This window comes from Rhodofomes roseus (assembly GCF_022264815.1).
Source record: "Rhodofomes roseus strain CIRM-BRFM 1785 chromosome Unknown C8Q71scaffold_7, whole genome shotgun sequence".
In the NCBI taxonomy this organism is placed as follows: Eukaryota; Fungi; Basidiomycota; class Agaricomycetes; order Polyporales; family Fomitopsidaceae; genus Rhodofomes; species Rhodofomes roseus.
Window position 1 is genome coordinate 1,051,334 of NW_025952963.1, and position 25,158 is coordinate 1,076,491.

A 25,158-nucleotide genomic window follows, 5' to 3' on the forward strand; every position below is an offset into this window, starting at 1 on the left:
AAACACTGCCTGGTCACTGCGGCGCAGGGAGTATGACGATGACAATGACAATGACCTTGAACCACGCCTGATTTGTCCCCCCGATCCACTCGTTCAGGGGAAATTGATATCTTTCTCATCTCCACAGGACTCCTATCCACGCGCAGAATCAAACCACTGCTGGAGGCTGCGCCAGCTCCGGGTCTGCGGCGTCGCGGGACTGTGGCGTAGGTTTGGAGCGTTGCTATGTCCTCGACTTCATGGCGGCTAACCTCCGCAGGAGCAAGCGTCGAAGCAGTGACTGCGGAACCCTGTGGTCCTCTATCCCGGTCTTCGCTGCTGAGCTTGTTGGACAACGGGTAAGAAGTGCTAGCACCGGCTACGGTACAGACAGGCCGGCCTAAGTCCGCGACTCCGATATCCATTGGTTCGATCGTGCCACAGCGTTTCCATAGGCCAGCGGCAGCGGGAGAACCAGAGCCGCATGTCCATCGCCGCCACCACGTCGAGGACGACCCCGAACACACGACGGGAACGAGGCTGTTCTCTGGCTTCCTCATGGACGACCCGTGAACATGACCACAGCTTTGGACGCGCCCAAAGGGGAGTGATACAGCCAATCGTGGCATTAACCAGTCCTCGTACCACCATTCGTCGCATTGACAGGAAGACGCGCTCTTCGCTCGGAGATAACTCCCGCCCTTTGCCGGGGACGGGTCGGGACTTCATGTCGTAACTCCGTGAACTGCGTGGAAACCGACCACAGCAAGTGAACGCGACGTTTGCTGCAGGACGTTTGTCCGCCGCGCCGCTGGGTGAAGCGCCCTCGAGCTATGTTCGATGTCATTCATGTCATGGGCAGCTTGGGGCGGCTGAACATGGTACATGCCATTTCATGCACGCGGCTTTGATCGGTGTCACAGATCTTAGCATACGGCTGGGATGATACTGGCTGGCAGTATTACACCTGAGGCCTGAGGCAGCGGCAAGTTGACTCGGTCACGAGACCGCGTCGCGCTCCTGCCTATTCCAGCTAAGTCGTTCGATTTCTTGTTGTTCCAGATACGTTCAAGACTTGTTCATCTGGCAGCTTGTCGAAACACTACGAATGGGACTAAGTACGAGAATCAACAGATATGTAACAGCTGCGCTTGCTGATGCAAACTGTCCATAGCACAAGCAATGCGATTGACGGACGTTGGACTATATAAACCAGGCTCCCAACTCGGACTCGACAACATATCCCTGACTACGTCGTCTTGCTGCGGACACTACCAGTGCACCGGTCGTTGAAGCACGATGACGTGGGATACGATCGCCTTGAACGATGCTAGGTGGATGGAACCTCCCTGTATTGAAGACACGCTGAGTATGTTGCGTCGATAGGAAGCCATATTCCCTCTGTAGCATTTGGCACTTGGAGACGCGGAAACGGAGAGGAAGCGATTGACATTATCAACAGCGCCTTCTCTGTGGGGTTCACCCACATCGGTGAGCCGCATACCCGATTATCCCTGAATCATGATCAACCCAGACCCATCCAACAGACACAGCGCAAGCCTATCGCAATGAAGCCGAGGCCGGAGCAGCTCTTCGTGCCAGCGGGCTGAAGCGTAAGGACGTGTTTATACGACGAAGTTCGCCAGCATGACGGACATCGATGCGTCCATAAGGAACAGCTGCGAAGCGGTAGGTTATCTACATCGTGACGATCTTCCCCCTCCCTGAAGTTTCCCATTGTGGTAGCTTGGTGTAGACTATGTGGACCTTTATTTGATTCACGGACCGAAGCACGCAAAGCCAGACATCCCGACGATCTGGAAGAAGGGGGAGGCTATCAAAGAATCCGGGCTCGCGAAGTATATGTGTCCCGCTGGCTTCGAGTGCTTCTATCAAATACTCACTTCATCTAGGATCATCTAGGAGCATCGGTGTGAGCAACTTCACAGTGGACCTTCTGAAGATACTGCTGGAATTCGCCACAAATAAACCTTATGTTAATCAGGTGTTCAGTCTTGGTGACGCCGTGTCACAGCCGACTCATCTACGACTTCGGAGTAGATCATGGTTCACCCTCAAGTCATGCATCTGCAAATGCCGGTCATCGAGTTTTGTAGAAAGGAAGGCATAGTCGTCGAAGGGTACTCCCCCTGTCTGTGTGTTGTACGCATTTTCTCACCTCGATGACGACTCATTTGGCGTCGAAGACCTCTGATACACTACGTCGACGGGCCCGTAACCGCTATCGCCCAGCAGATTGCTCGGCGCCTCGGTCTCAAGCCAGAACAAAAGTTCTCCTCGCATGGGCAAAGTCGAAAGGTGTCGTTGTCATCACGTTTGTGCCATCCAAGCTGTCAGGATGTCAGCGGTCATTGACGATCTTGCATGTCTGCGGCAGCTCGAGTACAAAGCTAGAGCGTCTGAAGGACTACATTTCCGCCGGGGACTTTGGTGCGTCTTCATACGCCATGAATATTCGCATCTCGTATTCATCTCACGCGATGCTTCACGCCTACTTATCACCAATACCGATCACCTCAAATGATTGCCACAGAACTGTACACCGACGATGTCAAAGCGATAGACGCAGCAGGAATGTCTGATCCCAAGGAGCTCCCAAGTTGAAAAGGGATTATGCCTTTCTGTGGGCACGAGGTGCAAATGCTATACATATGTCCGATTCGTTCAAGTATTTTGGACTGGCCTGGTATGTGTGAACAAACTGGCACCGCTAGTAGGACTCGTCCAGGCAGCGTCCTTTCGCCGCTGATACCGAACGGTTTGCGCTTGATGCCTCGGTGATACGACACATCACGCAGTGCCTATAAGTGAGCTTGCGGAGCCAAGCCCTCGGGCCTCGGGGGACGCGGGTTATACGACTTCCCGTTCGTAGCAAGTATCTGACCCATCATGCGCATTGGTAAGGCGGCAGTCCTCGTATCGCCCACGGGACCTCGTGCGTGCTGGAATATATAGCCCGCGAGTCTCGGGGCGACAGATGATCCCCATATCTGAACTTCATCATGGACGCCTGGTTCAAAGAGGCGGCCCAAGGCAAAGACCCACACAAAGTTCGTGTCTTCGACGCTACTCAACGCCAGGATGCTGCCCTGACCTCAGCACTAGCGTATCAACGTCGTGGAGTCACCGCGCAAAGTCCGCGTCGAAGTGAACGGCGTCGAGGTTGCGAACACCACGAAGCCGCGGCTCCTCTTCGAAGGCAGTCTACCTCCTCGCATCTACATCCCGAAGGATGATTGCCGCATGGTATTTCTCCAACCTACAGATCTAACGACACATTGCCCATACAAGGTTTGCTAGTCGCTACATTTACCGCCTCGCGTTTGAGCACCAATTGCTGACGCTGATGATGTTTAGGGGATTGCGAACTATTATACCGTAGAGCTCCCGAGCGGGGAGAAGTTCGACAACATCGTGTGGTGGTATGGCGAACCCTCTACTGCTGATGCGGCCGGAATCAAGGGATATGTCTCGTTCTACGACACGAAGGTGGATCTCTACGTCGACAGCGTCCCCTAGACGAGACGGTGGGCCGGCTGGGTAGAAATGGCATGTAACACAGTAACCTCACGTCTAATGTTGTCGCCTCGGCATGGGCACTTAGCGTGGTCTCAAGCAGCCCAGAGTCATGTACTTTCATGACAAGCATACGTCTAGTTGGTTGTGAGCAAACTTTACATGTTGCCAGCTGGAGGTAGTATAGGCGAGCTTCCAGTTTCCCAACAACGAACATGCCAACAGGTTGCTTCATGCCAGTGGCAAGCCAGTCGGACACAAGTTCAAGTTCACCTTGGCTACGGTGTTTACGACTCTTAGTATGACCCTTGTACTCTGATTATGTTACTGTCATTGCACTGCTCCGCACGCTGAGTTCATGAGTGCTGCCGTCTCCAAGTCATCTGGGAACTGCACAAGGGTCGTGTCATTCATAAGTCGAATACATGCGCATCGTCTATCCAGAGTGGGGAAGGGTTATGTAGTACAAGAAAGTTGGCACAAAGCACGTACTACAGTAAATCTATCGTCTGACGAGACTCATGCTCGACGTAATGCCGGGCTCTATAGAATCGATCTTCACATGCACCCGACCGCCCACTTTCAATGCCGCTGTGGGTTCCAAGCGGATGATGTTGCCTTTCAGTCCCAAATTCCAGATCTGACATGGAGACTGCCAATACTGATGGTAGTAGTTGCGCAATCCGACATTGGTCACGACGGCGACGAGCGACCTCTCGAATTGCTCCGCCTCGGGCGAGCCTTCCTTGTGCTCCACGAGCCACCGCTCCAGATACTTGTACGACCAATACATCGTATGAGACCGAAGGGTGGCCTTTTGACGGCTTTCCCACCAATTCGCATGGTCTGCGAGGTTTTGCAGCCACTCAGTTGGGAATAGCCGCGGCGCGTCCGGGGTCAGCATCGCATGCTTGATCTGCCAGTGGGTGACGATGTCGAGGAACCGCCGAAGGGGTGAGGTTGCACGCATATATCCCTCCCCGTCTGCAACGCCGAGCACTGCGTGCGGCCCTGGCGTGAGTTCGTAGGCCACGGTGCCAAGTATCACCTCCTGATGAATCAGGGAGTAGTCTACAAACCCGTGCTCATCGCGCGCCTCCATCAATCGTTGTGAACCACCAGGAATCGTCTCCATATGTGGGTGAGACACCCGCCGGATAGCAGGGATGTCGCGGTCTCTCAACCACAGCGATGCGATGCGATTCGCCATCCGCGCACTCTCTGCAACGATCCCCCGCGCGCCGGATTCTTGCAGTCTCGTCTCTTCAACCCGGAAGGATAACTTCGGAAAACCTGACCAGCGGTACGGCCGATTCGTTATGGGTGGCACCTCCGGCAAGGACTTCGAATGGATTTTGACGGTTGCTGTCGGCCAGTTATACTCCATCGCGCCATTGCGTACGCGGGCTTTGACCATGGTACCGGTGATCTTCTGAACGAAACGTAGATCGTCGACAGCCGACTCCCCAACCGACGATGCGTTGGACCGAGGGAACAGGCTTTCGTCCCCACCGAATGGAAAGTGGATGCCGCCGAGTGGGGAGCCAAGTGCCTCGCTCACGTCATTGTAGCGCAACTTTTGCGCGTTTCGGATGATGCTCGGCGTGACCTTGTAGTCGACGATGTTGCCCTCCTGGTCGATCTTGCCGCTGAAGGTCATGACGCATTGCTCCCCAGTCTTGCCCAAACTCAAACCACGTAATTGCGGTAGGTCGGGCAACATGGGAATTGAGCCATCCAGATAATACAGAGATGACATCTGTCCAAGAGCCTCCCGTGCGATCCTGTGAGTAGGCGGAAGCACAGACGTCGGGTCGGCGACATGCACATGGAGCCACGCATGTTCGGGCTCAGAGGGAATCCTCTCCACGGAGATCCCGTCGTCGAGTTCATTTGCGTCGAAGTCGTCGATGACGTACACAGGCGTGTTCCCAAAGTCGTGCCGTAGGTGATCGGCCAGGTCGCGCGAGTAGAAGTCTTCCGGGCCCAGAGGTACTGACGGCGCAGGACGCGCAGCGGACGTGTTCGCACTGGACGACGAAAGCTCGTCACGTGTGAGCCTGCTACTGAGCAATGCAAGTCCGCCACTCATGTTCTCCTCCGCGGACATGTGCACGCGCTCGACAGGGTCTACCCACGGCGGCATCACACCAAGCTCGACGAGTAGGGGTTGTGCGATGCGAGGACCGTAGTCCGTTTCGTATAGACCGATTCGTTTGGAGAGGTAAGATAGCGATGGCAGGAAAGGATCCCTCTGTGTCATTCGATTGTTGCGAAGCGCTATGCGGAAGAACCGAAGAATGGTCAATTCGGCAGGTGTGAACGTAGTGCTGTCGTCGACTTGGTAGGAGGGCGGTTCTGACCACGTATCCTGCTCCCGCTTCCGAGCCGCTCGGACGAGGACCTTAGCCTTTTCCACGAAACCATCGAGGACGGGGTCTCTGCGCGCGACCATGTCGTCGACAGCCTCGATAGTTTGCACGTCCTGCTTTGACCGTACCGCAAACACCGGTCTCGCTAGGAAATTGAACGTCTCCGCCGTGAAGTACCTGGACTTAGCGAAGAGGTACTGGTGGACAGCGAATCTCGTCAGCAGAGGGATTTGCGGGCCGTCGATGAGAAGGCGCGCCGCTTGTTCCACTGTCACTGTCGCGGCCTTGTCGGGATCCGGATGCCTCAGTTTGTCATACAAATCCCTGAGCTGATAAATCATCTCCTTCGAACTGTGTTCCGCCGCGATTTCGAAGTTCCGCAGCCGTTTGAGGACAGTGACTCGCGCGGCGATCTCGTGCTCGCTAAGGGACGACGCTTGCTTGGTGCCACATCGTGAGACTAGGTCACGATCGACGAAGTCGGGGATGTAGAACATAACGTCGCTGTGCCGGTGCGGCCATAGCTCGCCACCGCTGAGCAATGAGTATGTTGTCCACACGCCATTTTCTGGGATATTTTGGACGACAACTCCGCGTTGAGAACTCTCGGCTCTGCGTCATGGGTCAAAGAGGCTCCTACTGTACGCGATTGCGTATGCCTTACCTGCGAATTTCGACGAACGCACCGGGCTGCAATTGTTGCTGCCTTGCGACGTTCTCAGTCGACAGAGGGTCAAATGAGAGGTCCTGAGACGCGAGGAGCGTTTGTAGTTCGGGAGTAGGGATCCTGTGCGGATTCGCCGCGCTCTTGACTGCCTCCGTCAGCCTGCGAGTCTCGCCCTCGTAATGCTGTGGATGGCCCCAGCCAGCCTTGTTCTGCTTCTTCGCAGCAGCGGATACAAGACCCTTGGCAGTGATCTCTACCCGGTCGTATGTCTCTCGAGACAGCCTCTTTCCTCGCGAGGGCTTGGGGGTTCTGGCAACGTTCGATGCATGGCGTTGAGTGGTTCTGCTCAGAGCTGCCGAACTGGTAGACGCAATGTCTGCGAGACGAGAAGCACCATGGCGATGCATTTAGAAATGGAGGGTGTGCACGACGTTCCACGCGACCGGGTCCTGAGACGCTCCTTGTCCGAAATGGCCACCTAGACACGAGAGCATAACGATGCATCAATGGTGGCTGAGTATTGATGGCAAGACTGACTTACAGAACTTAGGTAGTGTTCGTGAAATCAAGCACCCTAGAGCCGTCTACCCAGAGAGGACATAGGAGAAGGCTGCAGGATAGTGAAGAGACTTCGTAGTCGTGAGTAGGAGGCGGAGTCGCCCGTCATTCACGCATTTTCGCGGACGCGTACGGTCACGTGCACCGTACATTGCGTTTTGCTGCTGCAGGCTCCTGGCTCAGCGACTCAGACACTCCTCGCACTCGAGTTATACCTGCTTATACCCTCATTTTCGAATGAAAGCGTTTCTTCTCGCTTTGAAATAACACTAGCTCATCCCAATGTTCAAACGCGTGGCGAGACGCCAGGAGAGACAGGAGCGCGATGAGGAGATGGGTCTGGACGCGGAGACTAAGGAGGTCCTAGGGCTGCATGACACGGACTCGGAAGAGTCATCTTCGAGCTCGGGGTCGGAAGACGACTCTGACGCCGAAGAGGAAGTGGGCGGAGTTATCCCTGTCGTGGAAAGCGAGACTGAGGACGAGGACGAAGACGAAGGTCTCTCCGAACACGACGAGGGTAGCGAGGAAGACGCACATTCAGATGACGATCAGGAGCCGCAATTATCTGTGGCAGAAGCCCTGAAAGACCCGCTCTACCTCATTTCCCTCGAACCCGAAGTCAGGGCATGCATAGCTTGCCGGGGCAAGCTACTCAAGAATGCCATTATGTGTGAGGTGCACCGCTCCTCTAACGTACGTAGTCACCTCCAATACGCGTTCTTCGTCTCTGACATACACATATTATTAGGCACACGTCCGTCGTTACAAGCGATTTACCGAGCTAGCACAGCAAGCAGGACTAGAGACAGATGTTCGGGACATCGTATCCCAGCTCAGTGCGGGACCAGAGAAAAGCGCCGACGCCGCCGTTTCAAGACGTGCAAAGAAGCGGGTTCGTAGTCGAATTGCACCTAACATATACTTTCGCTCATTGGTGTCCAGCAAGACAAATTGGCGAAGGTCAAAGCCAAACGTGAGAAGCAGAAGCAGATGAAAGCCAAAGGCATCGCGGGGAAGAAGGAACGAGCAGCGAAGGCCACAGCAGGTGCTCCCGAAGCCGAGGGCGAGGCGAAGCCCGCTACTCGCCCGGCAAAGAAGCGCAAGCTTGAGGAGGAGGGTGACGCTCAGCCCACTGGCACCGACTCCAAGCCGAGGACGAGCGAGCAGACTACAAAGTCACCGGCCGCGACGGCAGAATCGCTTGAGCTGGTGAAGAAAAGCAAGGCCGAACGGAAGGTACACGAAGCCAAGTCGCCTATGATCAAATCATCTTCACCCAGCCCGCCTGAGAAGGCACGACAATCCCTGCCGTTGAAGCCACCGAAAAGCGCAATGTCCACCAAGGACTCAAGACCGAAGGCCTCTAAGCCGGCGCGAGTGACCAAAGGCTCGGACAAGTCCAGCGTTCTCTCCAATGGAAAGAAGCGGAAACGGCTCCAAAAGGACACAGCTTGACGATTTCGCGCGCGAGACCTGCATCCATATATCATATAAATAGCACACCGAGGAGCAAGTCTGTACAGCAGCGGAAGGGGGAGGGGACGCTAGCATCGCTATCTCAGACTCTGCAAGACCTTGTCGGTCATCTCGATCGCCTGCACACGCGACGCACTTCAGCGGCGCATTCCTTTGAGGATACGGAGCGTAGCATACCTGGTGGATGTCGGGTCGCTCGCTGGGGTTGACCTTCAACATGCTGTCGATGAGGGTCTTCAGGCCCTGGGAGTAGGCGGACTGCGGATGCTTGTACTGCGCGTTCATGACCGCCATCGCTATCGAGCCGCCCTGCTCGGTCGTCTGTGTGTTCTCGAATGGCGAGTGGGAGTAGGCGAGCGCGAAAAGTGTGCAGCCGAGCGACTGGGTGCGTATACTCGTAAGTGAAGGATAGACTTTCGTGAGCAAGGTAAGGGTGCTCACCCAGATGTCGACTTTCTCGTCGAGTGTGACGCCAGTCTTCACGTCGAAGAGCTCGGGAGCGCGGTACGCCATTGTGCACTGTTCCGCTGCCAGATCCTGTAGAGCGAGGTCAACCGACGGATAGGAACGGACAGCGGATGCTGCAAACCTGCTGCAGCAAAGCTTGCGACCGGTTCTCGATTTTTATCCGCGCTTTCATGGCACTACCGAAGTCCATGAGGATAGGTGACCCGTCGTCTGCGATCATCACGTTGCTGCAAATCGCAGTCGACGTCAGGCTTATTGTCAGCATTCGACGAGACGGGTAATGTGCTCACCCAGGTTTCAAGTCTCGATGCGCATATGGTACGAGTTCCGTATCCCCAGAATGACTGTTCCCCTCCTGTTGGATGCGTGCAAGTTCCTCATCACCGTCAAAGATAGCTTCGTTGTCATCCGGGTGATCCCTCGTCAAGAGTGGGGCAGACGAGCTATGTACACTCCCATTCCCGCGGTATGAGTATCCACCCTCGCCATCCCCCTCCGGATGCGGGAACATCTCTGCGTCCTCGTCATCATCGAGGGAATGCCGGGGCGAGCTGGGATTGCTGGGGCCGGGCATACGTGCAGCGTTCGAAGAGGATTGGGATTGATTTGTGCGCCCGGCTTTGGCGTTGACGGGGACGCGGTAGTCGTGCATGGCGCGAACGGCTTCGCAGGTACCCTTGAAGAGGCGCAGCATTTCTTGCTCAGAGAAGTGTGTGCCGTTGATAGAGTTGGCATTGATGGCGTCTTGGAGGTTCCCTCGCTGAGCGAACGTTGGGTGTGAGTTCGTTGGGGTGTTAACATGCCGCGCACCTTGTACAGGGGAAGGAAGAGATAGACCACCTGGCCATCGCCATTTGGGTCTTCCACGACCGCGGAGTCCTGCGCATGTAATGAGATTTATTTGGCCATACGCACGTTGTATACTACCCACCAGAATTCGAATGATATTCGGATGCCTGGGCACATTGTCACAGTCTATCCCCTGATTCAATATAGCTGACTTGGATACTTACTTGAACCTCCGGTATGCCTCGACCTCACGCATAGCTTGCCTCACATCCTCCCGTCCGCTCGGACACCGAATCTTCTTCAGAGCGAATTGTCTCTGTCAAGAGTACTGTGAGATGCGGCGCAGCAGCGAGCCACTCGCCAGTTGTCCAATAGCTGGGATAAAGTAGAACGTACCCCGCTGTGCTCATCCTCCGCCAAGTACACGAACGAGAAGCCACCTTCTCCCAGCACTCTCACAATTTTGACTGTAGTGATAGAAATTCGTCAGAGGCACTGTGAACTATCGCGCAACACTGACATGTCCGGCCGTTGATCTTGACCTTCGCCGACTGCTGGCAAATGCAGGACGAGAGCGCCCAGAATGCGTCCTTGATCTGGAACTTGAGGCTGTCGAGTGTGCTGTGAAGCTGTGGATGGATGACAGACATTGCAAATAAACCAAAAGATTAAGCGTAGAATAAGCAGAGAGAGCGCGAGTAGGTAGGGAGGGAGGGAGGCTGTAGGGAGGGAGAGCTGTGCGAGCGGCGCGACACGGTCGGTGGCGGGGAAATCACGCACGCGACGCGTCCGGCTCATTGACGGCGACGCGACCTTGCTGAGGGCCACATCCGTGCCCTTCCTCTTGCTTGCTCCTCAACGATCTCACTCCGCGTTGTCCGCCGCAAACATAGCATCTACTTGCCCGAGGATCCCTGGCAAGAGTAGCAGGTGGAGACAGCAGAATGGACGGGTTAGTCCAGTCGCTGTTCGCGGAATGGGCTGCGGCGTTCGATGATGATGGAGAGCCGGGGCCACCAAACGGGACGCCCCCAACTTGTAAGCCATACACTATGTACAGCACAAGTAGGATCGACTCATTGCACTCGTCTGGTAGCGAAGTTCGAGGGGCCATGGTTCACGACACAACTGATACTATCAACATGCATTGGGCTCGCTTCCTTTCTCATATTCTCATATTGCCGGACACGATGGCCACTACAATTCGCCCCTCGGACAAAACTGAAAGGTGAGTTCTGGCACGCTAAATGAGCGATCGTAGAACCTACCGCCTGGTACGTCAGGATTCTCGCCCCATGAAGCGCATGCCCACCAAGCATTCTTCGGGTGGATATTGCCCACGATCCGGACGTCTGAGTTCACTGTACTGCAAATAGTAGGACTTGATGCTGCTGTCGTAGGTTCTCTCAGTGGTGTTAGACTTTCTTGGCCGATGAAACTCTGCTCCAGCTGCTCAACTTCTTCAAGATGTCATTCTACCTCTTTGCCGTCTGCTCCATCTTCGCGGCACTCGTCCTCATGCCTGTCAATTTGAAGGTATGTCATCTCACTCTCTAAAATGGGCCATCGTGACGGAGCCGCTATGCACAGAATAACGTCGACATTGGCGACGGCCGCGGAGACTCGGATGGAGATGGAACATGGCCCCCTACCATGAGCTTCGCCCCTGCTACCAACTCAACCGAACCTCGCGATTGGCTCGACCTCATCAGCGACGCCAACTCCTACCTCTCCGTGCACCTCCTCTTCACCTACATCTTCACCCTCCTCGCCCTGCGCTTCATCCACAACAACTATAAACGCTTCATCCGCGCCCGTCAGCTCTTCTCGCTTGAGCTCGTGCACTCCATTTCGGCGCGCACGGTCATGATTACCCACCTGCCGGAGCATCTGAAGGGCGAGCGCGCGCTGGCGGAGTATTTCGAGCACATAGATCTCAGCGTGGAGAGCGTGAGCATCTGCAGGGAGGTGGGGTCGCTGAAACGGTTGCTTGACAGACGAACAGCGGCATTGCTCAGACTGGAGAAGGCGTGGGTGAAGTACGTTGGAAATCCGAGCGTGATCGATCTGAAGCAATCTACCACGCCAGAGGACCGCCTCGTTGAAGTAGATGCCCCGGACTTGGAAGCATCCTCGGAGCAGATTGTCGTGCCGGGTCGTAAACGGCCTACCACTCGGCCGGGGCTCTTCATGCCAAAGGTCGACAAGCTTGAGTATTTGGAACAGCAATTCAGACAGGCCCACGAGGCCGTAAAGACCCGTCGGAAGAACGGTCGGTTCAAAGCCACCCACGTCGCCTTTGTGACCTTCGAAACGATGTCTAGCGCAGTATGTTGGCTACTTCATTCCTCGTGACCTAACAGCTGAATAAGTGTCCTCAGCAAATTGCTGCACAAACCGCCCACTTTCCCACCCCGCGCTCATGCACCACCCACCTCGCTCCCGAGCCGCGGGACATTCTCTGGTCTAATATCAGCTACCCCCCGCCGAACCTGCGCATTCGCGAATGGATCGTCCTCAGCGCCATCGCGGCACTCCTACTGTTCTGGACGGTACCCACGTCCGCACTGGCTAGTCTGCTGAGTTACGAGGAGATCAAGAAGGTGATGCCGTGGCTCGGCGATCTCATCGACGAGAGCCCGCAGGTACGCGCGATCGTGCAGAACTCGCTGCCGTCGGTTGCGATCGCGAGCATGAATGCACTGCTGCCGTTCTTGTTGGAAGGTAGTACTGACCATTCCTCATATTACTCTCGTTCTTACCCGCGCAATTCAGCCCTCACGTATCTCCAGGGGTATCCTGCCCGTAGCTGGATAGAATACTCACTCATGAAGAAGTAGGTTCACTGAGGACTTTGCATGGAGACTCAGATACGACTGAACTCACACAACAGGTACTTCTTGTTCCTACTGGTCAACGTCGTCTTCATCTTCCTAGTGGCGAGTACCTACTGGCAGCTCGTGCGAGACTTTGCAAATTCTCCTGCAAGGGGCATCGAGAAGCTGGCTTATGCCTTGGCGGCTGGTAAGGCTAGGCATTTCTTCTTGTCCTATGTCATCCTACAAGGTGAGTTTTCTGAGTACAACTGAGGAGGCCGCAGGACGCTGAATAAATGCAGGTCTTGGCATCATTCCTCTGCAGCTGCTCAACCTGGGTGTTTTACTTCCGCGCATGTTCATTCGCTTGTTTATCACGAGAACACCTCGAGGTAAGCTCGTTGCACTCTTAAATTTATACCAAATACTCAAGCCCGTTCAGATTATGCCGAGCTTAACGCACCGCCCATGATCAACTATGGTGTTGTGTACCCTCAGGCCATCCTCGTCTTCGTGATCACGCTTCTATATAGTGTGATACAACCGCTTATTCTCATCTTTGGTGCCATTTATTTCGGCATGGCCTATGTCGTATACAAGTACAAGCTGCTTTTCGGTGAGTCTCCAGAACCGTATTTTTTTTCGGACTGATGTTGACTATTCGCACCCTCAGTGTTCTATAAACCATACGAGTCTCAGGGTCAAGCATGGCCCATCACGTTTGCGCGTCTCATATGGGGTGTGATTATTTTCCTGGTCTTCATGATAGGCATCTTCATCCTTCGCAAGTCGTTCGTCCTCTCGTCGTTGCTGGCACCTCTTCTTGGCGGTACGCTCCTATGGGCATGGTATGAAGACAAGGCATTCCGTCCGCTGAGCAAGTACGTGAACCTGAGTTCGGTGTTCGAGGTACAGAGGGGCGAGGACACCGCCGATGTGGTGAGGCTCCGGCATGGGCATCCTGTAACGTGGTCTCAGAGGTGCGTTGTACCCGGCACGACAACTCTGTGCAAGAAGCTGATCTGGACCTGGACAGTAATCTGAACAGGAGGCGGTACGCTCAGAATGATGAAACGTTGTATGTTGCTCCTGAGGATGAGCGGACGGACTACGTGGGTGATGATAGACAGGCCACCGAGTATGAAGTCTGACATCATTCTGCAGTCGCAACCGCCAATGGCGAATTGGTACAGTGGTGTGTTGAAGTACGTGACCACCGTGCATAACATACTCTAGATTTGTTGACGGTTGCTCCATAGCACTGGGAAGCGGAGATACGGACACCCAGCACTCAACGGCGTCCTACCGATGCCATGGCTTCCTCTGGCGAAGAAAGAACAGTCCAGCACAACGAATGGTGCCCAACCAGCTGCCACCGCGGAAATCGCAGAAGATCACACAAACCACGCCGTTGTAGTGACACTACGAAAGCGCCGCAGCGTCATCCGGCCAGATAGCAGGCAGGTGACTGCTCCCGCGTCGGCGGACGGCACCCCCGCCAGTGCGCCCGCAGACCTCGACCATATCCCCTCACCCGGCGAGCAGCTCGCGTCACCCGAGACGACTGCGAATCCATGGCAGGACGTCCAACCTCGGCGACCGACTGCGCGGCGACAGGCGCCTCCATTGCCGCATCGACTGAGTTACGACCAAGGCTCGGGCGTGATCGTCCTCCCCGAGAACGACGATTGGCTTATCGACGAGGAGTCCAGCTCAGACGAAGACACGGACAGCCTGATCCGCTCTGCGCACAGTAGCCCCGGTGCGGATCCCGAACGGCGGTCGAGTCTGCGCAAGCGATACAGCACGTACTATCACCACCCGGAACGACGCAGGAGTACTGTCCCGCCAACACCGGCAACGTCCCAACCATGATACCTTTTATGTTTCGCACGATGTTGTGTTCGTAGCTCATGTATACCACGCTCATGTCACGCTCCACGACGATTCAAATTATCCGTTGGGTACTAATTTGCACCATTATGCGCGATCTAATCCATTTCCTTTCCATGGCTACAGCTACGTACGGTCTGACTGGTGTTCGTATTGCTTGCTCATATCAATGCTGACACCCAGTGATACGTGTGCATGAAGCATGGGCGGAGTGTCTGCATCCCCGTAGGAACACTGGAGTGAATAACAGCCTATTACTGAATCTGACCTGACTACTTAAGTCCCTCGCCACGAGTCGCCAGTATCGCTCAGCCAGTCTTCTCCACAGCGTTGAAGACATGCCAGACAAGAAAGCTACTGCAAAATATTACTCTCCTTGTGTATCATATGTATAAAACCCATCAAACGAGCGGTACTAGCAGTCGTGCTAAATATGCGGTTCATCGTTTCCTATCACGGTACGTTGACGCCAGCGGCGTCGCCTCGGGCTCCCTGAACGGGAACGGCGGGACCTCCTGGTGTACTCTGCTGTACTCGCGTCCTGAACATTCCTCGACAGTCAGTGCGAAGCAAACGATGCCGAGGACTAGTGCGCCGCTGAGGAGCCCGATGATAACGTAGACGTTGCGGTTCAGCTCGGTCCACTCGGCCAGTGACGCAGACGCGGACGTACCGACGGGCTTTGCGACGGCGGCCGCTACGACGTCGTCGACGCTTGCTGTGCTCGGGCTGACGGTAGACGTGCTGAGGGTGACGGACGCGCTCGTGGTTGTGACGGACGTGGTGATGGAGATGCGGGTGGTCGAGAGGGACGCGCCGGTGGCGTTGACGATGGGCCAGGTGTACGTCGTCGCGGCAGCCAAGGGAGTCGAGCTCGTGATGTTCCAGAATTCGGCGAAGTTCTCGTACTCGTTCTGCGCGATGCGTTGCAGGTTTACCTTATCGTACTCCGCGAACGCCTCGTCGGGGTCGACCAACTGTCAAGGAAGTTGAGTTTAGCGGGAGTGGAGGCCAGGATATGCGGAGGGCTCACGCTAAGGAGCTGGATGTAGGGCGCAGTGGACTCGTCGGTAGCGGCGCTGGGCAACGCGCCGTTCCCGTGGTAGTACAACGTGTAGACGTTGTGCATGAACGTATCACCCAGGGTGAACACTGAGCATGGAATGTCAGGGATGCATAGTAGTAGTATTATGATACAGGACAAGGAACGCACGAGGATCGTCACTAGCACCGAATGCGCCACGGCACGTCACCTCACCGCTCGTGTTCACGTTGACGATGACAGAGTCAAGTGGATGGACTGGGTAGCTGATGTTGCTACAAGCCACATACAACGTCAGCGCAGAACCTCAGTGAGATGGCCGAGAAAAATGTACCTAAAGGTGAAGCTAATGTTGACACCTTGGTATTGCAAGGGACCGTGTAGTACTGCTGCCCGTCATCATCCTCGGTGAAAACAGCGCCCGGCAGATCCTTGTACATGTAGTCCAGATAGGTCCTGGGTACCCGGGCTATGGAAGTTGTCAGCGATTTGCTGACACAGGACGGAAAACCTGTCGTACCGAGGCTCGTGCCACTGTCCAAAAGGGCAAAGCTCTGGTTAACTATCGGTTGTATCGTGAAGTTTGCCGTCTTGCCGTTGAGACTAGACGGGAGGGCAGCCTGAGATCACTGATTAATGCAAGAGAACACTGCATTTCTATCTTACCCAGAACTGTTACCCGGGTGAAAGACGCCATTGACGGTCATTCCGTCCAAGAAGGTGAACCACCCCTTATTGTAAGGCGCAGGCAGCCGAGGGGATTCCACGATGTTGGAGTAGTTGCTCACGAGCTCGCCTGTGCCGTCGAATGAGCGAGCCGTCTGCTTTCATGCAACAGACTAGTTTCATACCGATAGTGAGGGCGCCGCCCTGGACGAATTGATTGGTGCCCATCGCTGACCGAGACAAAAGGAGAGTCATATATTTCGAATCATTCGGTAATGTGTTGAAGACCTTAAATCAAGGATGGTAAGCCATGTGCGGAAGGGGAGACCTACGTTCTGAAGGAAAGGCAGGCCATTGGACGATGTTCCGTTGAGTTGACCGAGGATGCTGGAGCCCATGGGACTACGCGGAAGGTCTGAGTAAGAGAAGCTAGAACAATTGCAATATCAGGGACATACAGACCAACACCGAGGAGACCTTGATCCGCGCCTGTGATTGTGGCATTGCTGCCGGGAGCAGTTACTGTCACGGAGTATCAGGAGTGCGTCAAATTCCCGCCGTTCCAGGCCAACTCACCGAGAGCTTGTCCAGAGACAGTGAAGCCCCCGAGTGAGACGTTGGCCAGGACAATTGGCCCCTCAGCTACGGAGCCGTCGCTACATAGCGGATGGTGAGTATGATTTACAATGCACAGCAGGTTCGTGACCAACCCGTAAAATGTGGTGCTATATATGTTGGTATCGGTCAGACCTTGAAGGTCAGTACCGTCGTTGTTGATCCACAGATCGGAGCTACCCGAATCTATTTGCACCTGGGGTGAAGAACGTTACTTGTAGTCGACAAGGTATGGAGTCATTCTCGGTACTACGTACCTGGACAGGCTGCCCCTGGACGTGGATAGTGGCAGTATAGAGGCCGTTGCCAACATCGGTGAAGCCAGTGTTCCCGGAGTTGGCGAGATTAGAAAGGACTATATTAGTCGTCCGAGGACTCGGGCTTCGCCGCTCAATGGGAAGCCGCAAAGCAGAAACAGATCCAGCGAAGAGAAAAAGAAGGGAACCCAAGAGCATGCTGACTCGGAAGGAAGGGAAAGGGATGTTGAATGCCGCTATCATGGGGTGCTTATATATGACGGTAGCAGGCAACGACCCATTGCCATGCTACTCGGTGTTCGCGGGTACGTTGTCAACTGTGTTTATTCGAGCGGGTCAAAGCCTGTGCTTCATCAGGGGTGAGCGGCGGGGTCGCAGCCTCAGACTTGCGAGCGCATCAATCAAAGATACAAGAGGCAAACGGCGCTGGTCGACAATGGATGTCGCATGAGTTCTGCCCTTTTGGCCGTGACTGATTCTGAACACATACCTGCTGCGTCGACCCCACGAGCTATCGAGATTTTCCGACAGTCTCCATTGAGTGAACCTACATCCAGGCTGGTAAACACCCGATTCGCGCATGCGATACGGTAAGCCTATGTTCGGTGTCATCGGCATGACATGAATGCATGAACAGCCCGAAGCTCCCTGGTCAACCGCGCGAGGCCGGAAAACGCTTTCTGCAGATGCAGAATCTGGCCGCGGACGCGTTTCCATGTGCGCCTGTAGTGTTCATGGCGTCTGCAACTCATCAACGTTCTGATGTACACATTTGTAGTTTCCGAGACATTCAGCGGAGGAAGGGACATGCGCACAGGTACAGCATTGCCAGCATTGTGGATACGTATGCTGTGAGTACCGCGATTCAAGGTATGTGTTCGATGCGCACGGCGTGGCGGTTGCGGTATGAAGTCGGGAAGCTCTAAGTAGGAAGAGTCAGTACGGTACAAAAGGACAAGTTGCAAATGTGATCCTCACGCAAGTGATCCAATAATAGTAAGTACTATGCATGGGTGGTCACGGTACAGTACACCGTACAGTGGCACGGTACTGCATGGCCCAGATGACGTCACGCGTCAGCGCTTCAGCACTTCATGGACCCAGTCGTGCCCTCTAGAGATTATCGCGTAAAGTCCTTGAACGCTACTCCCGTGTGCTCAATATTGTCTACGCGACAGACATGTCTGACCTATCCGCGCAACAAGTTAAACAGCGCTTCGGCGTGTCCATCCCTATCAAGGCCATGCCCGTGCAGCTGTCTGAGCAGGAAGAGAGGAACGTCTCTACGGTCCTGAAGGTGAGCATGACGACAACCCTGACAGTCAACAATGACTTGAGCGTCGGCAGTATATGCGCACTGCGTACTCGTACGAACTCAACTCGGGCAAGGACAGCGTGCTCGAGTTCTGCGCGCCGAACAATACTTTCTCGGCACCGTCGACGTTCCCGACTGCGCATACGGTTGATGAGTACGCAGGGTAAGTCCAGAACCTACTCTCGAAGCACATAAGTAGTAACTGCTGATATTGCCTTGCGCAGATCGCACGCAAGTGAATCCCTTTCTAGTTGTCGCAAACGCACGATCTGACCTTGCACTGTACTCGCAACAGAGGTGCTGCAAAGCCTGAACGACCTACACATCATCCAGTTTGACGTCGTCATCGCCAAAGAGGACTTCATCTCCCTGCGCTACACCGCTGAGGGCACGCACACCGGCGAGCCGCATGGCGGCATCCAGCCCAACGGGCAGCATGCGCAGTGGACTGCGCAAGGGTCGTTCATCATGGTGAGTCGAGCATCTCACCTATCGTCGAACCAGAAGAGTGTAATGCGCGAACGTCGTCTCCGTAGGAAGGAGGGAAGATCAAGCACTGGTGGAAGGGTGAGTGCCTGCGCGTTGTCGGGTCGGCGATGAGCTGACGGGAATGGTTCTCGGAAGACTGGGACAAGATGAGGAGTAAGTTGATAAGGCCTGTGCTTCCGGGATTCGACGGCTTGCTGACAATGATGTTATCGATTCGCAGTGTGGAAAGGCCTCGGATGGGTCAAGCCCACCGACGCTGAGTTTCTCTGAAACAGTTACGCAGCGTCGTTGGAATGTACTTGCGCATCTTCAACTGCGACGTTGTACATAACATAGCGGCCGTTTCAAACACGGAGCCCGGTCGACGAAGCGCGCAAAGCCCGATAGCCATGGCGAAACAGAAGCATCCGCGAGGCACCTCTTGCTGACGTTGTGTGAGAACCAAGTGAGAACACACTTACGGATGCCAAGTTCGAGCGCAGCACCGAGGCCGGCGGCTTCGCTAGCTCTGGACCAGCCACCTCGAGGAGAACGCACTCGTAGCAACGCCCATACAACGAACCAAATTGAGTTCGCCACCGGGCTGTCGGTAGCGAGAATGACAGCTGAAGTTGGTCACTGCACAGCTACAGGCGGGGCAGCCTTGAGAGAGTTGGGGTCCATGTTTAGCTTGCAGACAGTTGCTGACAAAACGCGGCTCCCACCGAGGCTTTGCAAGCTGTCCGAAGCCGCGATGCTGAGCAAACGCACCGCTTCGAGTGCAGCCCAGATGAGACCCGCCTGTCCGCGCGGCCGACGAGGAGCGGGTTCGCTCGAGCTTCGCAGCAACCAGGCGGGCGGGATTCGATTCTCGAAGGGCGGAGGCGGGGTGCTTGTCAAGCGGGGTTATGGGCGCCTCCGAGTCCGAGCGGGCGGGGCTGAGTCACATGACGGGGATCGCAGTGCGCCGGTGAGGTGCTCACCCAAGCCGGTGACCAATCTCAGGAGCGAGCGTTAGTAAACAGTGTATATACCCTCCACGCTTATCCCCCGGCCTCGCTCTGTCTCCTCCTGGTCTCCTGCACGCCGCTCGTTACTACGCTGCCCCAGGCGCACCCCCCGCTTCCATCCCCGAACATAGCGCCCGAATCGCGCTCCGCCACACCCACTTGTCAATTTCTGGACCCGTGCCGCCTTCTGCCCGAGCGCACTAGCCACAGCCCACCCGCACCATGTCGCGGACGGTAAACCTGGTCGTCATCGGGGACATTGTGCGTGCCCGCCAGGATCGCCGGCTCCCGTGCCCGCTGACCGCGTCCCCGCAGATATGCCCCTGGTGCTACATTGGCGAGAAGGAGATGGAGAACGCCCTCGAGGCGGTCCGGGATCTGCCCATAACCATCAAGATCGAGCACCGGCCATACCAGCTCCAGCCCTCCCTGCCCGAGGACCAGGCGCTGGTCAAGCGGGAGTGGTACCTCAACCGCTTCGGCAAGGAGAAGTTCGAGTCGATCCAGCAGATGATCACCCTCCGCGGGCAGCAGCTGGGCCTAACTATGTGAGTGATACTACGAGTCGTGTGTTTACGAGTCGTCTGCAGGAGCTTGCGAAGCAACGTCCGTGTACCTGGGTCGAGGCAGGTCGTTCTCCCCGAGGCCTGTCTCCCCCGCCCCACCCCTTCTCTAGACGCCCGGGACGGGACGTGCTTCTGCAACCCTGCAAAACTACGCGGTATGTGCACTCAGAGAGGGACTCATGAACTCTTCAGCAATTACGGCGGCACGATTACGCAGACGGTCCGCGCACACCGATTAAGTCTCAAGGCACTTAAAGTCGGTGCACAAACGATGCAGCAAACCTTTCTGCGGGCGATCAACAAAGCGTACTTCGAAGAGAACCGGAATATCGGTGACGCTGACGTCCTCAGCGACCTCGCGCAGGCGAGTGGGATCATGTCGAAAGACGAGGTGCGTTTGCCGTGGGACCTTGCCGAGGATGGGCCGAGGTTAGCTCACGGGCGTGCAGGCGGTGAAGTTCCTGGAGTCGGATGAGTGCAGGGAAGAGGTGGTGAACATGATGGCGGAGGCCCGCAAAAAGGGCGTCACGGGCGTGCCCTTTACGATCATCGACGGGCGGTGGGCCGTCATCGGTGGGCAGACCGCGGAGGTCTACATCCAGGTGCGTGTATCAACACCTCGGGCGGGTGCTTTCAGTGGTTCCTGACCGGCGGCCTGCGCGTGCACAGATATTCAAGAAACTCGCACAGACGGAGAAAGTAGTACCTAATTGTGGTGTTCAGTCAGGACCTGTGTGCTCAGATACGTGATTTGCCTGCAGGAACTCCCGTGATCACATCGACGTCGCGCGTTGGGTTGGGGTAGAGGATATACGGCGGATTGATTCCATCCATGCAGTGCCACACTAGATGGGGAGGTCGGGACGAGCGAGCGAGTGAGGGAACAGTTTTTCGCGGCAGGGTCTGGATGTTGTGTTACTAGGTATCTGTTCTACTAGTCTTTATTTACCGTTCTGCGTTCGTATTCTACTCCTTGCTCCGCGATGGCGTGCCTTCCAAGCGTTCTCAGTAATCGGCACAGCACCAATGACGATGATGATCTCTGTATTTGCTACCCGCTGTAAGCAAATATGTGTGTTAAGACGCAGCGGGCGCCGGCCGGTGTACAGTAGTGGGCGTTAAAACGCGCCACCCAGGTCGTCGTCCTGCTCGGGGCTGTACTCGTAATATAGTAACGTCTGGAGGTTTATATAGGAATGCTAAGTTCTCGTTCTGTGGTCTATGGTATCGTCTAAGTGTGAGGCTCTGTTCGTCTATTGGCACGGACCATATTTAAACGAAAAGAGGAGAGAGGAGAAAGGGGGGAAATCGCACAGTCCGCGTTCCACGGTCGGCACGTCGTCTTCTCCTAGGGAGTATTCTTCCTCAAATCGGTATCGGCATAGCACCGCGGGGGCGCAACAGGCAATTGCCTCCTGAAACCATCCTTTACCTCAGACAAGAAAGGCATTGGAATTAGAGGTTTTGCCCTTTTAGGCATGTGGAGAACCCTCCGTTGTCATTTCCACCCCACCTTCGTAACAGGTTCTCTCGCGAGGAAAGGATGCTGCCGTTGTAGTGCAAGAGTGCAGCCACCGAGGGAGATGTGGCGGTGGCTGGTGGCGCGCCAAGAGCCGGCATTGTGGCGCAGCGAAGTGACGTCAGGCCGTTGCAGAACCCGCTGCGGCTCCCTGGCCAGGCTCACTCAAAACCACCTGCTGCTGCGATGGAGCGACCTGCTGTCTCTGCCCCGCTAGTCCCTCCTTTGCACCACCCCCTCCCACCACGAGCTGCGAGCGATGTTCCTTGCCTACGAGCACTACTACTGGGTATATGCGTGGATACCCGTCTTCGGCGCGTTCATCTGGTTTGGTGAGTCGCTGCTCGTGCTGTGATCTAGGCAGAGAGCTGACGCGCGAGACAGGAACGCTATGGGCGATGTTGATTACCTGGCTGGCCACGGGGAAGCCGCAATACGTTACACAGCAAGGAAGCATCGCGTACATTTCTGATGTCGGCGCGAGTTACCTCAAGCCGTTGTTCATCGTGTGCTGCTGCATAACAGGCGTGACGTTCTTCCTCACACTGGTGGTTGAGAGGTGGCTGCGGCATTCTGGAAGGTGCGTCATATCAACTCCGATACCGCGCACATGGGACTGAGAGATTCGCCCCGTAGGCTGCACCCGAACATGCGCCGCCGCGAGCGAGTGTTCTCAACGCTGGCCGTCCTTGGCTCGTTCATCGGTGGCGCGGGGCTCATCCTCCTCTCCATCTTCGACACCGGGCGACACCAGAGCCTGCACCGCGTCTTCCTGCTCGTCTTCATCATCGGAGTCGGGCTCTCCGCGATCTTCACCATCGTCGAGTACCGCTGGATAAACAAGGATTACGACGGCCAGCGCAAGCTCCGCATCGCGTACATCGCCAAGGGCATCATCGCGTCCTTGCTCATCATCCTCGCGGTCGTGTTCGCCATCACGCTCTACACGACCGCGGACGTCGGCGCGGTGATCGAATGGGTCATCGCGTTTGGGTACACGTTCTACCTGCTGACGTTCTATTACGACCTGCGGATGTCCCGCGGCATGCGCAAGGGCGCGTACTTCGACCGCGAGCTGCTTGGCCGGCGCAGCGTCGAGAGCGGAGGGACGGCGGGCACGATGCGCCAGGTCGGTGGACCAGCGTACGGGAATGGCAGCGTGGCTGGAAACGGATATGCCAATGGGTACGGAGACGGAAACGGAAACGGAAATGCCCACTATGGCGGTCAAGGACCGTACGGTGCACAGAACGCGAGAGGCGCGAACGTAGAGCCTGTGCGCAACACTGGATATTGATAGGGGCATAGTAACCTCGCAAAGTACTGTCATGATGTTCACGATGCTGATACATGTACGATGAGTTGCCGTGGCAGTGGACTTCGATACCTTGAAAACGAATACTGTACTGCTCCGGAATAATCAACGCATTGAATAGAACATTTAACTTTGTCTTTAGAGGCGCTGACAATTTGAAGTTTTCGTCGGCAAGGATGCAAGGGAAGGATCAACGCGACCGAACACGCGTTACTACACTCGCGACTGGCAAGCTATAGCGAAACGCGGTGCCATGAATCACGTGTAGCGTGTCGCACTGACGCGCACCACCCAATCGAAGCGTCTTCCGACTCTTCGTTACTCGCCAGCTCAGCCACGGCCCACAACGACTCCCTACGCCGCCTACCAGGCGTCGCCGGCCTCATCCCCGTTGACAATGTCCCTCCCACCGTTCAGCCCACCCTCTCGCTCGCGCACGCCCATTCCCCGGCCTCCCTCCTTGCCTCTGCGTGCCACCACCCCGGGCTCCCCCAACACGCCCACCCCCGCAAACATGCGCCGCATCTCCAGCACGAGCCCGCTTGTGCATGGCGGCGCGCTGCCGATGTCTCCGCCGCCCGATGCGAGTAACCGGCAGAGGGTATCCCCGCCCGCGGGGGGCGAGCGGCCGAAGACGCGTGCGAGGGATCTATTGAGGATGCATTACGGCTTGGGTGTGGGTCCGCCGCCGCCGATGGGCGGAGCAGGGAGGGCGGCGGACCCGATGGACCTCGGTGAGTAGCTCGTTTGCACGGTCGACGCGGTGTCGTATGCAAGCGACTGATCAGCACTCGTTGCAGATTCGTCGGCGTTTGACGCGAAGGCGTACTACGAACAGCTGATCACGACGAGCTCGCTGCCCACGCTGCTCAAGCGCGAGAACGACCTCCTCTCTGAGATCCGCCAGCTCGACAGCGAGCGCCAGAGCCTCGTGTACAACCACCACCACGAGCTCATCGCCGCGAGTGACACTATCGCCGCAGTACGTCCTCAAAATCTCGTCCTTCCGCCGCTTGCTCGGTCGGTGTACTGACGGAAGTGTAGATGAAATCGCGTGCGGACCACTTGGATGCGGACCTCGACCTACTAAGGGCGGCGTTCTCGGAGATATCGCGTTTGTCGACGGAGATCACTGGGCGCGACTCGTAGTAGGCTCTCCCGGCCAGGTCATTAGATAAGGCCACTAGACATGAACAGTGCTGGCAGGGAGTAAACAAGCTTTGGCTCCCTGCTGGTATCGGCGCGTCGGGAGACGTCATGCGCACAGTGCTACAAAGGTGTCCTGCGCGCAGGAAAGGCTATGAAGCGGCTTGAAGCTGGAGGCCAAGTACTCTAGGCTGTTAGAACTTAGAACGCCGATCGCGCTGGGCCCTTGAGCATCTTAGTGAGATGCGTTCACTTTCGTAGTCCAGCAAGGGCGAATGAGGGCCCCCTTCCAAGCTGTACCTCTGTAATTACGTAGGTACATACTAGCCAGTGCTGCATGACTGAACGTCGTATGTTAAACTGGGTCTCTGTACTGAGTCCCGACTTCGTCTATGATCATCGTTCAGGACAATGGGGCGAGGAACCTATCTGCATTAAGGGAATTTAACACTAAGGCACTATGGCCGAGTGGTTAAGGCGACAGATTCGAATTCTTCGAACCATCTGTTTCCCTCTGGGAGCGCAAGTTCAAATCTTGCTGGTGTCGTACCTTTTGCCTCGTGAAACTAGAAGGCATTCAAACTGTTCTTTGGGGAGCACGCAGCGATTTGCGAGCCTTTCCTTTCATGAAACGAACACCGACATGGAGAGTAGCGCATACTGCACCCCGGGCGAGGTGAG

The 25,158-nt window shown here is 55.8% G+C and overlaps 11 protein-coding genes and 1 non-coding gene across 12 annotated transcripts; 9 read left to right on the top strand and 3 right to left on the bottom strand.

Moving 5' to 3' along the window:
- Positions 1–1,278: 1,278 nt before the first annotated feature.
- Positions 1,279–2,604, top strand: C8Q71DRAFT_795995 (NADP-dependent oxidoreductase domain-containing protein; the record flags this gene model as incomplete). Its single annotated transcript, XM_047925649.1, has 11 exons — positions 1,279–1,313; positions 1,370–1,470; positions 1,527–1,602; positions 1,626–1,668; positions 1,726–1,862; positions 1,903–1,984; positions 2,041–2,135; positions 2,187–2,251; positions 2,272–2,314; positions 2,378–2,430; positions 2,534–2,604. The coding sequence occupies 11 exons, from the start codon at positions 1,279–1,281 to the stop codon at positions 2,602–2,604; spliced, it is 801 nt and encodes a 266-aa protein (XP_047780494.1).
- A 158-nt stretch (positions 2,605–2,762) lies between these two features.
- Positions 2,763–3,822, top strand: C8Q71DRAFT_536710 (uncharacterized protein). Its single transcript, XM_047919206.1, has 3 exons — positions 2,763–3,050; positions 3,106–3,291; positions 3,358–3,822. Exons 1-3 carry the CDS (start codon positions 3,003–3,005, stop codon positions 3,517–3,519), a joined length of 396 nt encoding a protein of 131 aa, XP_047780495.1. The 5' UTR covers positions 2,763–3,002; the 3' UTR covers positions 3,520–3,822.
- Positions 3,823–3,845: 23 nt separating this feature from the next.
- C8Q71DRAFT_751937 (RNB-domain-containing protein) lies at positions 3,846–7,247 on the bottom strand. The gene is made up of 3 exons (XM_047923345.1): positions 7,097–7,247; positions 6,553–7,033; positions 3,846–6,500 (listed from the first exon to the last, which is right to left on the bottom strand). The coding sequence occupies exons 2-3, from the start codon at positions 6,960–6,962 to the stop codon at positions 4,019–4,021; spliced, it is 2,892 nt and encodes a 963-aa protein (XP_047780496.1). The 5' UTR covers positions 6,963–7,033; positions 7,097–7,247; the 3' UTR covers positions 3,846–4,018.
- A 148-nt stretch (positions 7,248–7,395) lies between these two features.
- C8Q71DRAFT_856519 (uncharacterized protein) lies at positions 7,396–8,571 on the top strand (the record flags this gene model as incomplete). The annotated part of the gene is made up of 3 exons (XM_047927311.1): positions 7,396–7,809; positions 7,865–8,008; positions 8,059–8,571. 3 exons carry the CDS (start codon positions 7,396–7,398, stop codon positions 8,569–8,571), a joined length of 1,071 nt encoding a protein of 356 aa, XP_047780497.1.
- A 98-nt stretch (positions 8,572–8,669) lies between these two features.
- C8Q71DRAFT_705703 (Pkinase-domain-containing protein) lies at positions 8,670–10,499 on the bottom strand (the record flags this gene model as incomplete). Its single annotated transcript, XM_047920457.1, has 10 exons — positions 8,670–8,711; positions 8,770–8,973; positions 9,034–9,129; positions 9,182–9,287; positions 9,351–9,820; positions 9,871–9,939; positions 9,992–10,016; positions 10,074–10,165; positions 10,246–10,316; positions 10,370–10,499. The coding sequence occupies 10 exons, from the start codon at positions 10,497–10,499 to the stop codon at positions 8,670–8,672; spliced, it is 1,305 nt and encodes a 434-aa protein (XP_047780498.1).
- A 137-nt stretch (positions 10,500–10,636) lies between these two features.
- On the top strand, positions 10,637–14,743 carry C8Q71DRAFT_536934 (DUF221-domain-containing protein). The gene is made up of 14 exons (XM_047919207.1): positions 10,637–10,887; positions 10,946–11,077; positions 11,133–11,245; positions 11,299–11,385; positions 11,440–12,177; positions 12,231–12,573; positions 12,625–12,685; positions 12,743–12,915; positions 12,968–13,057; positions 13,108–13,281; positions 13,339–13,645; positions 13,702–13,777; positions 13,830–13,870; positions 13,925–14,743. Exons 1-14 carry the CDS (start codon positions 10,794–10,796, stop codon positions 14,538–14,540), a joined length of 3,045 nt encoding a protein of 1,014 aa, XP_047780499.1. The 5' UTR covers positions 10,637–10,793; the 3' UTR covers positions 14,541–14,743.
- C8Q71DRAFT_896841 (aspartic peptidase domain-containing protein) lies at positions 14,633–17,336 on the bottom strand (the record flags this gene model as incomplete). The annotated part of the gene is made up of 12 exons (XM_047928750.1): positions 14,633–15,535; positions 15,592–15,710; positions 15,772–15,875; positions 15,907–16,069; positions 16,121–16,203; positions 16,267–16,396; positions 16,452–16,554; positions 16,599–16,695; positions 16,725–16,788; positions 16,843–16,922; positions 16,977–17,077; positions 17,139–17,336. 12 exons carry the CDS (start codon positions 17,334–17,336, stop codon positions 14,999–15,001), a joined length of 1,779 nt encoding a protein of 592 aa, XP_047780500.1. The 3' UTR covers positions 14,633–14,998.
- Positions 17,337–18,318: 982 nt separating this feature from the next.
- On the top strand, positions 18,319–19,212 carry C8Q71DRAFT_722722 (uncharacterized protein; the record flags this gene model as incomplete). Its single annotated transcript, XM_047921542.1, has 7 exons — positions 18,319–18,435; positions 18,486–18,616; positions 18,678–18,688; positions 18,749–18,924; positions 18,990–19,020; positions 19,078–19,095; positions 19,163–19,212. 7 exons carry the CDS (start codon positions 18,319–18,321, stop codon positions 19,210–19,212), a joined length of 534 nt encoding a protein of 177 aa, XP_047780501.1.
- Positions 19,213–19,922: 710 nt separating this feature from the next.
- C8Q71DRAFT_751964 (thioredoxin-like protein) lies at positions 19,923–21,544 on the top strand. The gene is made up of 5 exons (XM_047923346.1): positions 19,923–20,192; positions 20,247–20,479; positions 20,690–20,888; positions 20,947–21,099; positions 21,167–21,544. The coding sequence occupies exons 1-5, from the start codon at positions 20,154–20,156 to the stop codon at positions 21,245–21,247; spliced, it is 705 nt and encodes a 234-aa protein (XP_047780502.1). The 5' UTR covers positions 19,923–20,153; the 3' UTR covers positions 21,248–21,544.
- Positions 21,545–22,099: 555 nt separating this feature from the next.
- C8Q71DRAFT_906370 (Frag1/DRAM/Sfk1 family-domain-containing protein) lies at positions 22,100–23,473 on the top strand. Its single transcript, XM_047928921.1, has 3 exons — positions 22,100–22,348; positions 22,401–22,596; positions 22,653–23,473. Exons 1-3 carry the CDS (start codon positions 22,276–22,278, stop codon positions 23,311–23,313), a joined length of 930 nt encoding a protein of 309 aa, XP_047780503.1. The 5' UTR covers positions 22,100–22,275; the 3' UTR covers positions 23,314–23,473.
- On the top strand, positions 23,474–24,898 carry C8Q71DRAFT_751972 (Vps51/Vps67-domain-containing protein). The gene is made up of 3 exons (XM_047923347.1): positions 23,474–24,065; positions 24,132–24,313; positions 24,376–24,898. Exons 1-3 carry the CDS (start codon positions 23,729–23,731, stop codon positions 24,478–24,480), a joined length of 624 nt encoding a protein of 207 aa, XP_047780504.1. The 5' UTR covers positions 23,474–23,728; the 3' UTR covers positions 24,481–24,898.
- Positions 24,899–24,931: 33 nt separating this feature from the next.
- Positions 24,932–25,024, top strand: C8Q71DRAFT_t53. Its single transcript has one exon. It is a non-coding gene; the product is annotated as a tRNA-Ser (tRNA).
- The last annotated feature ends 134 nt before the right edge of the window (positions 25,025–25,158 follow it).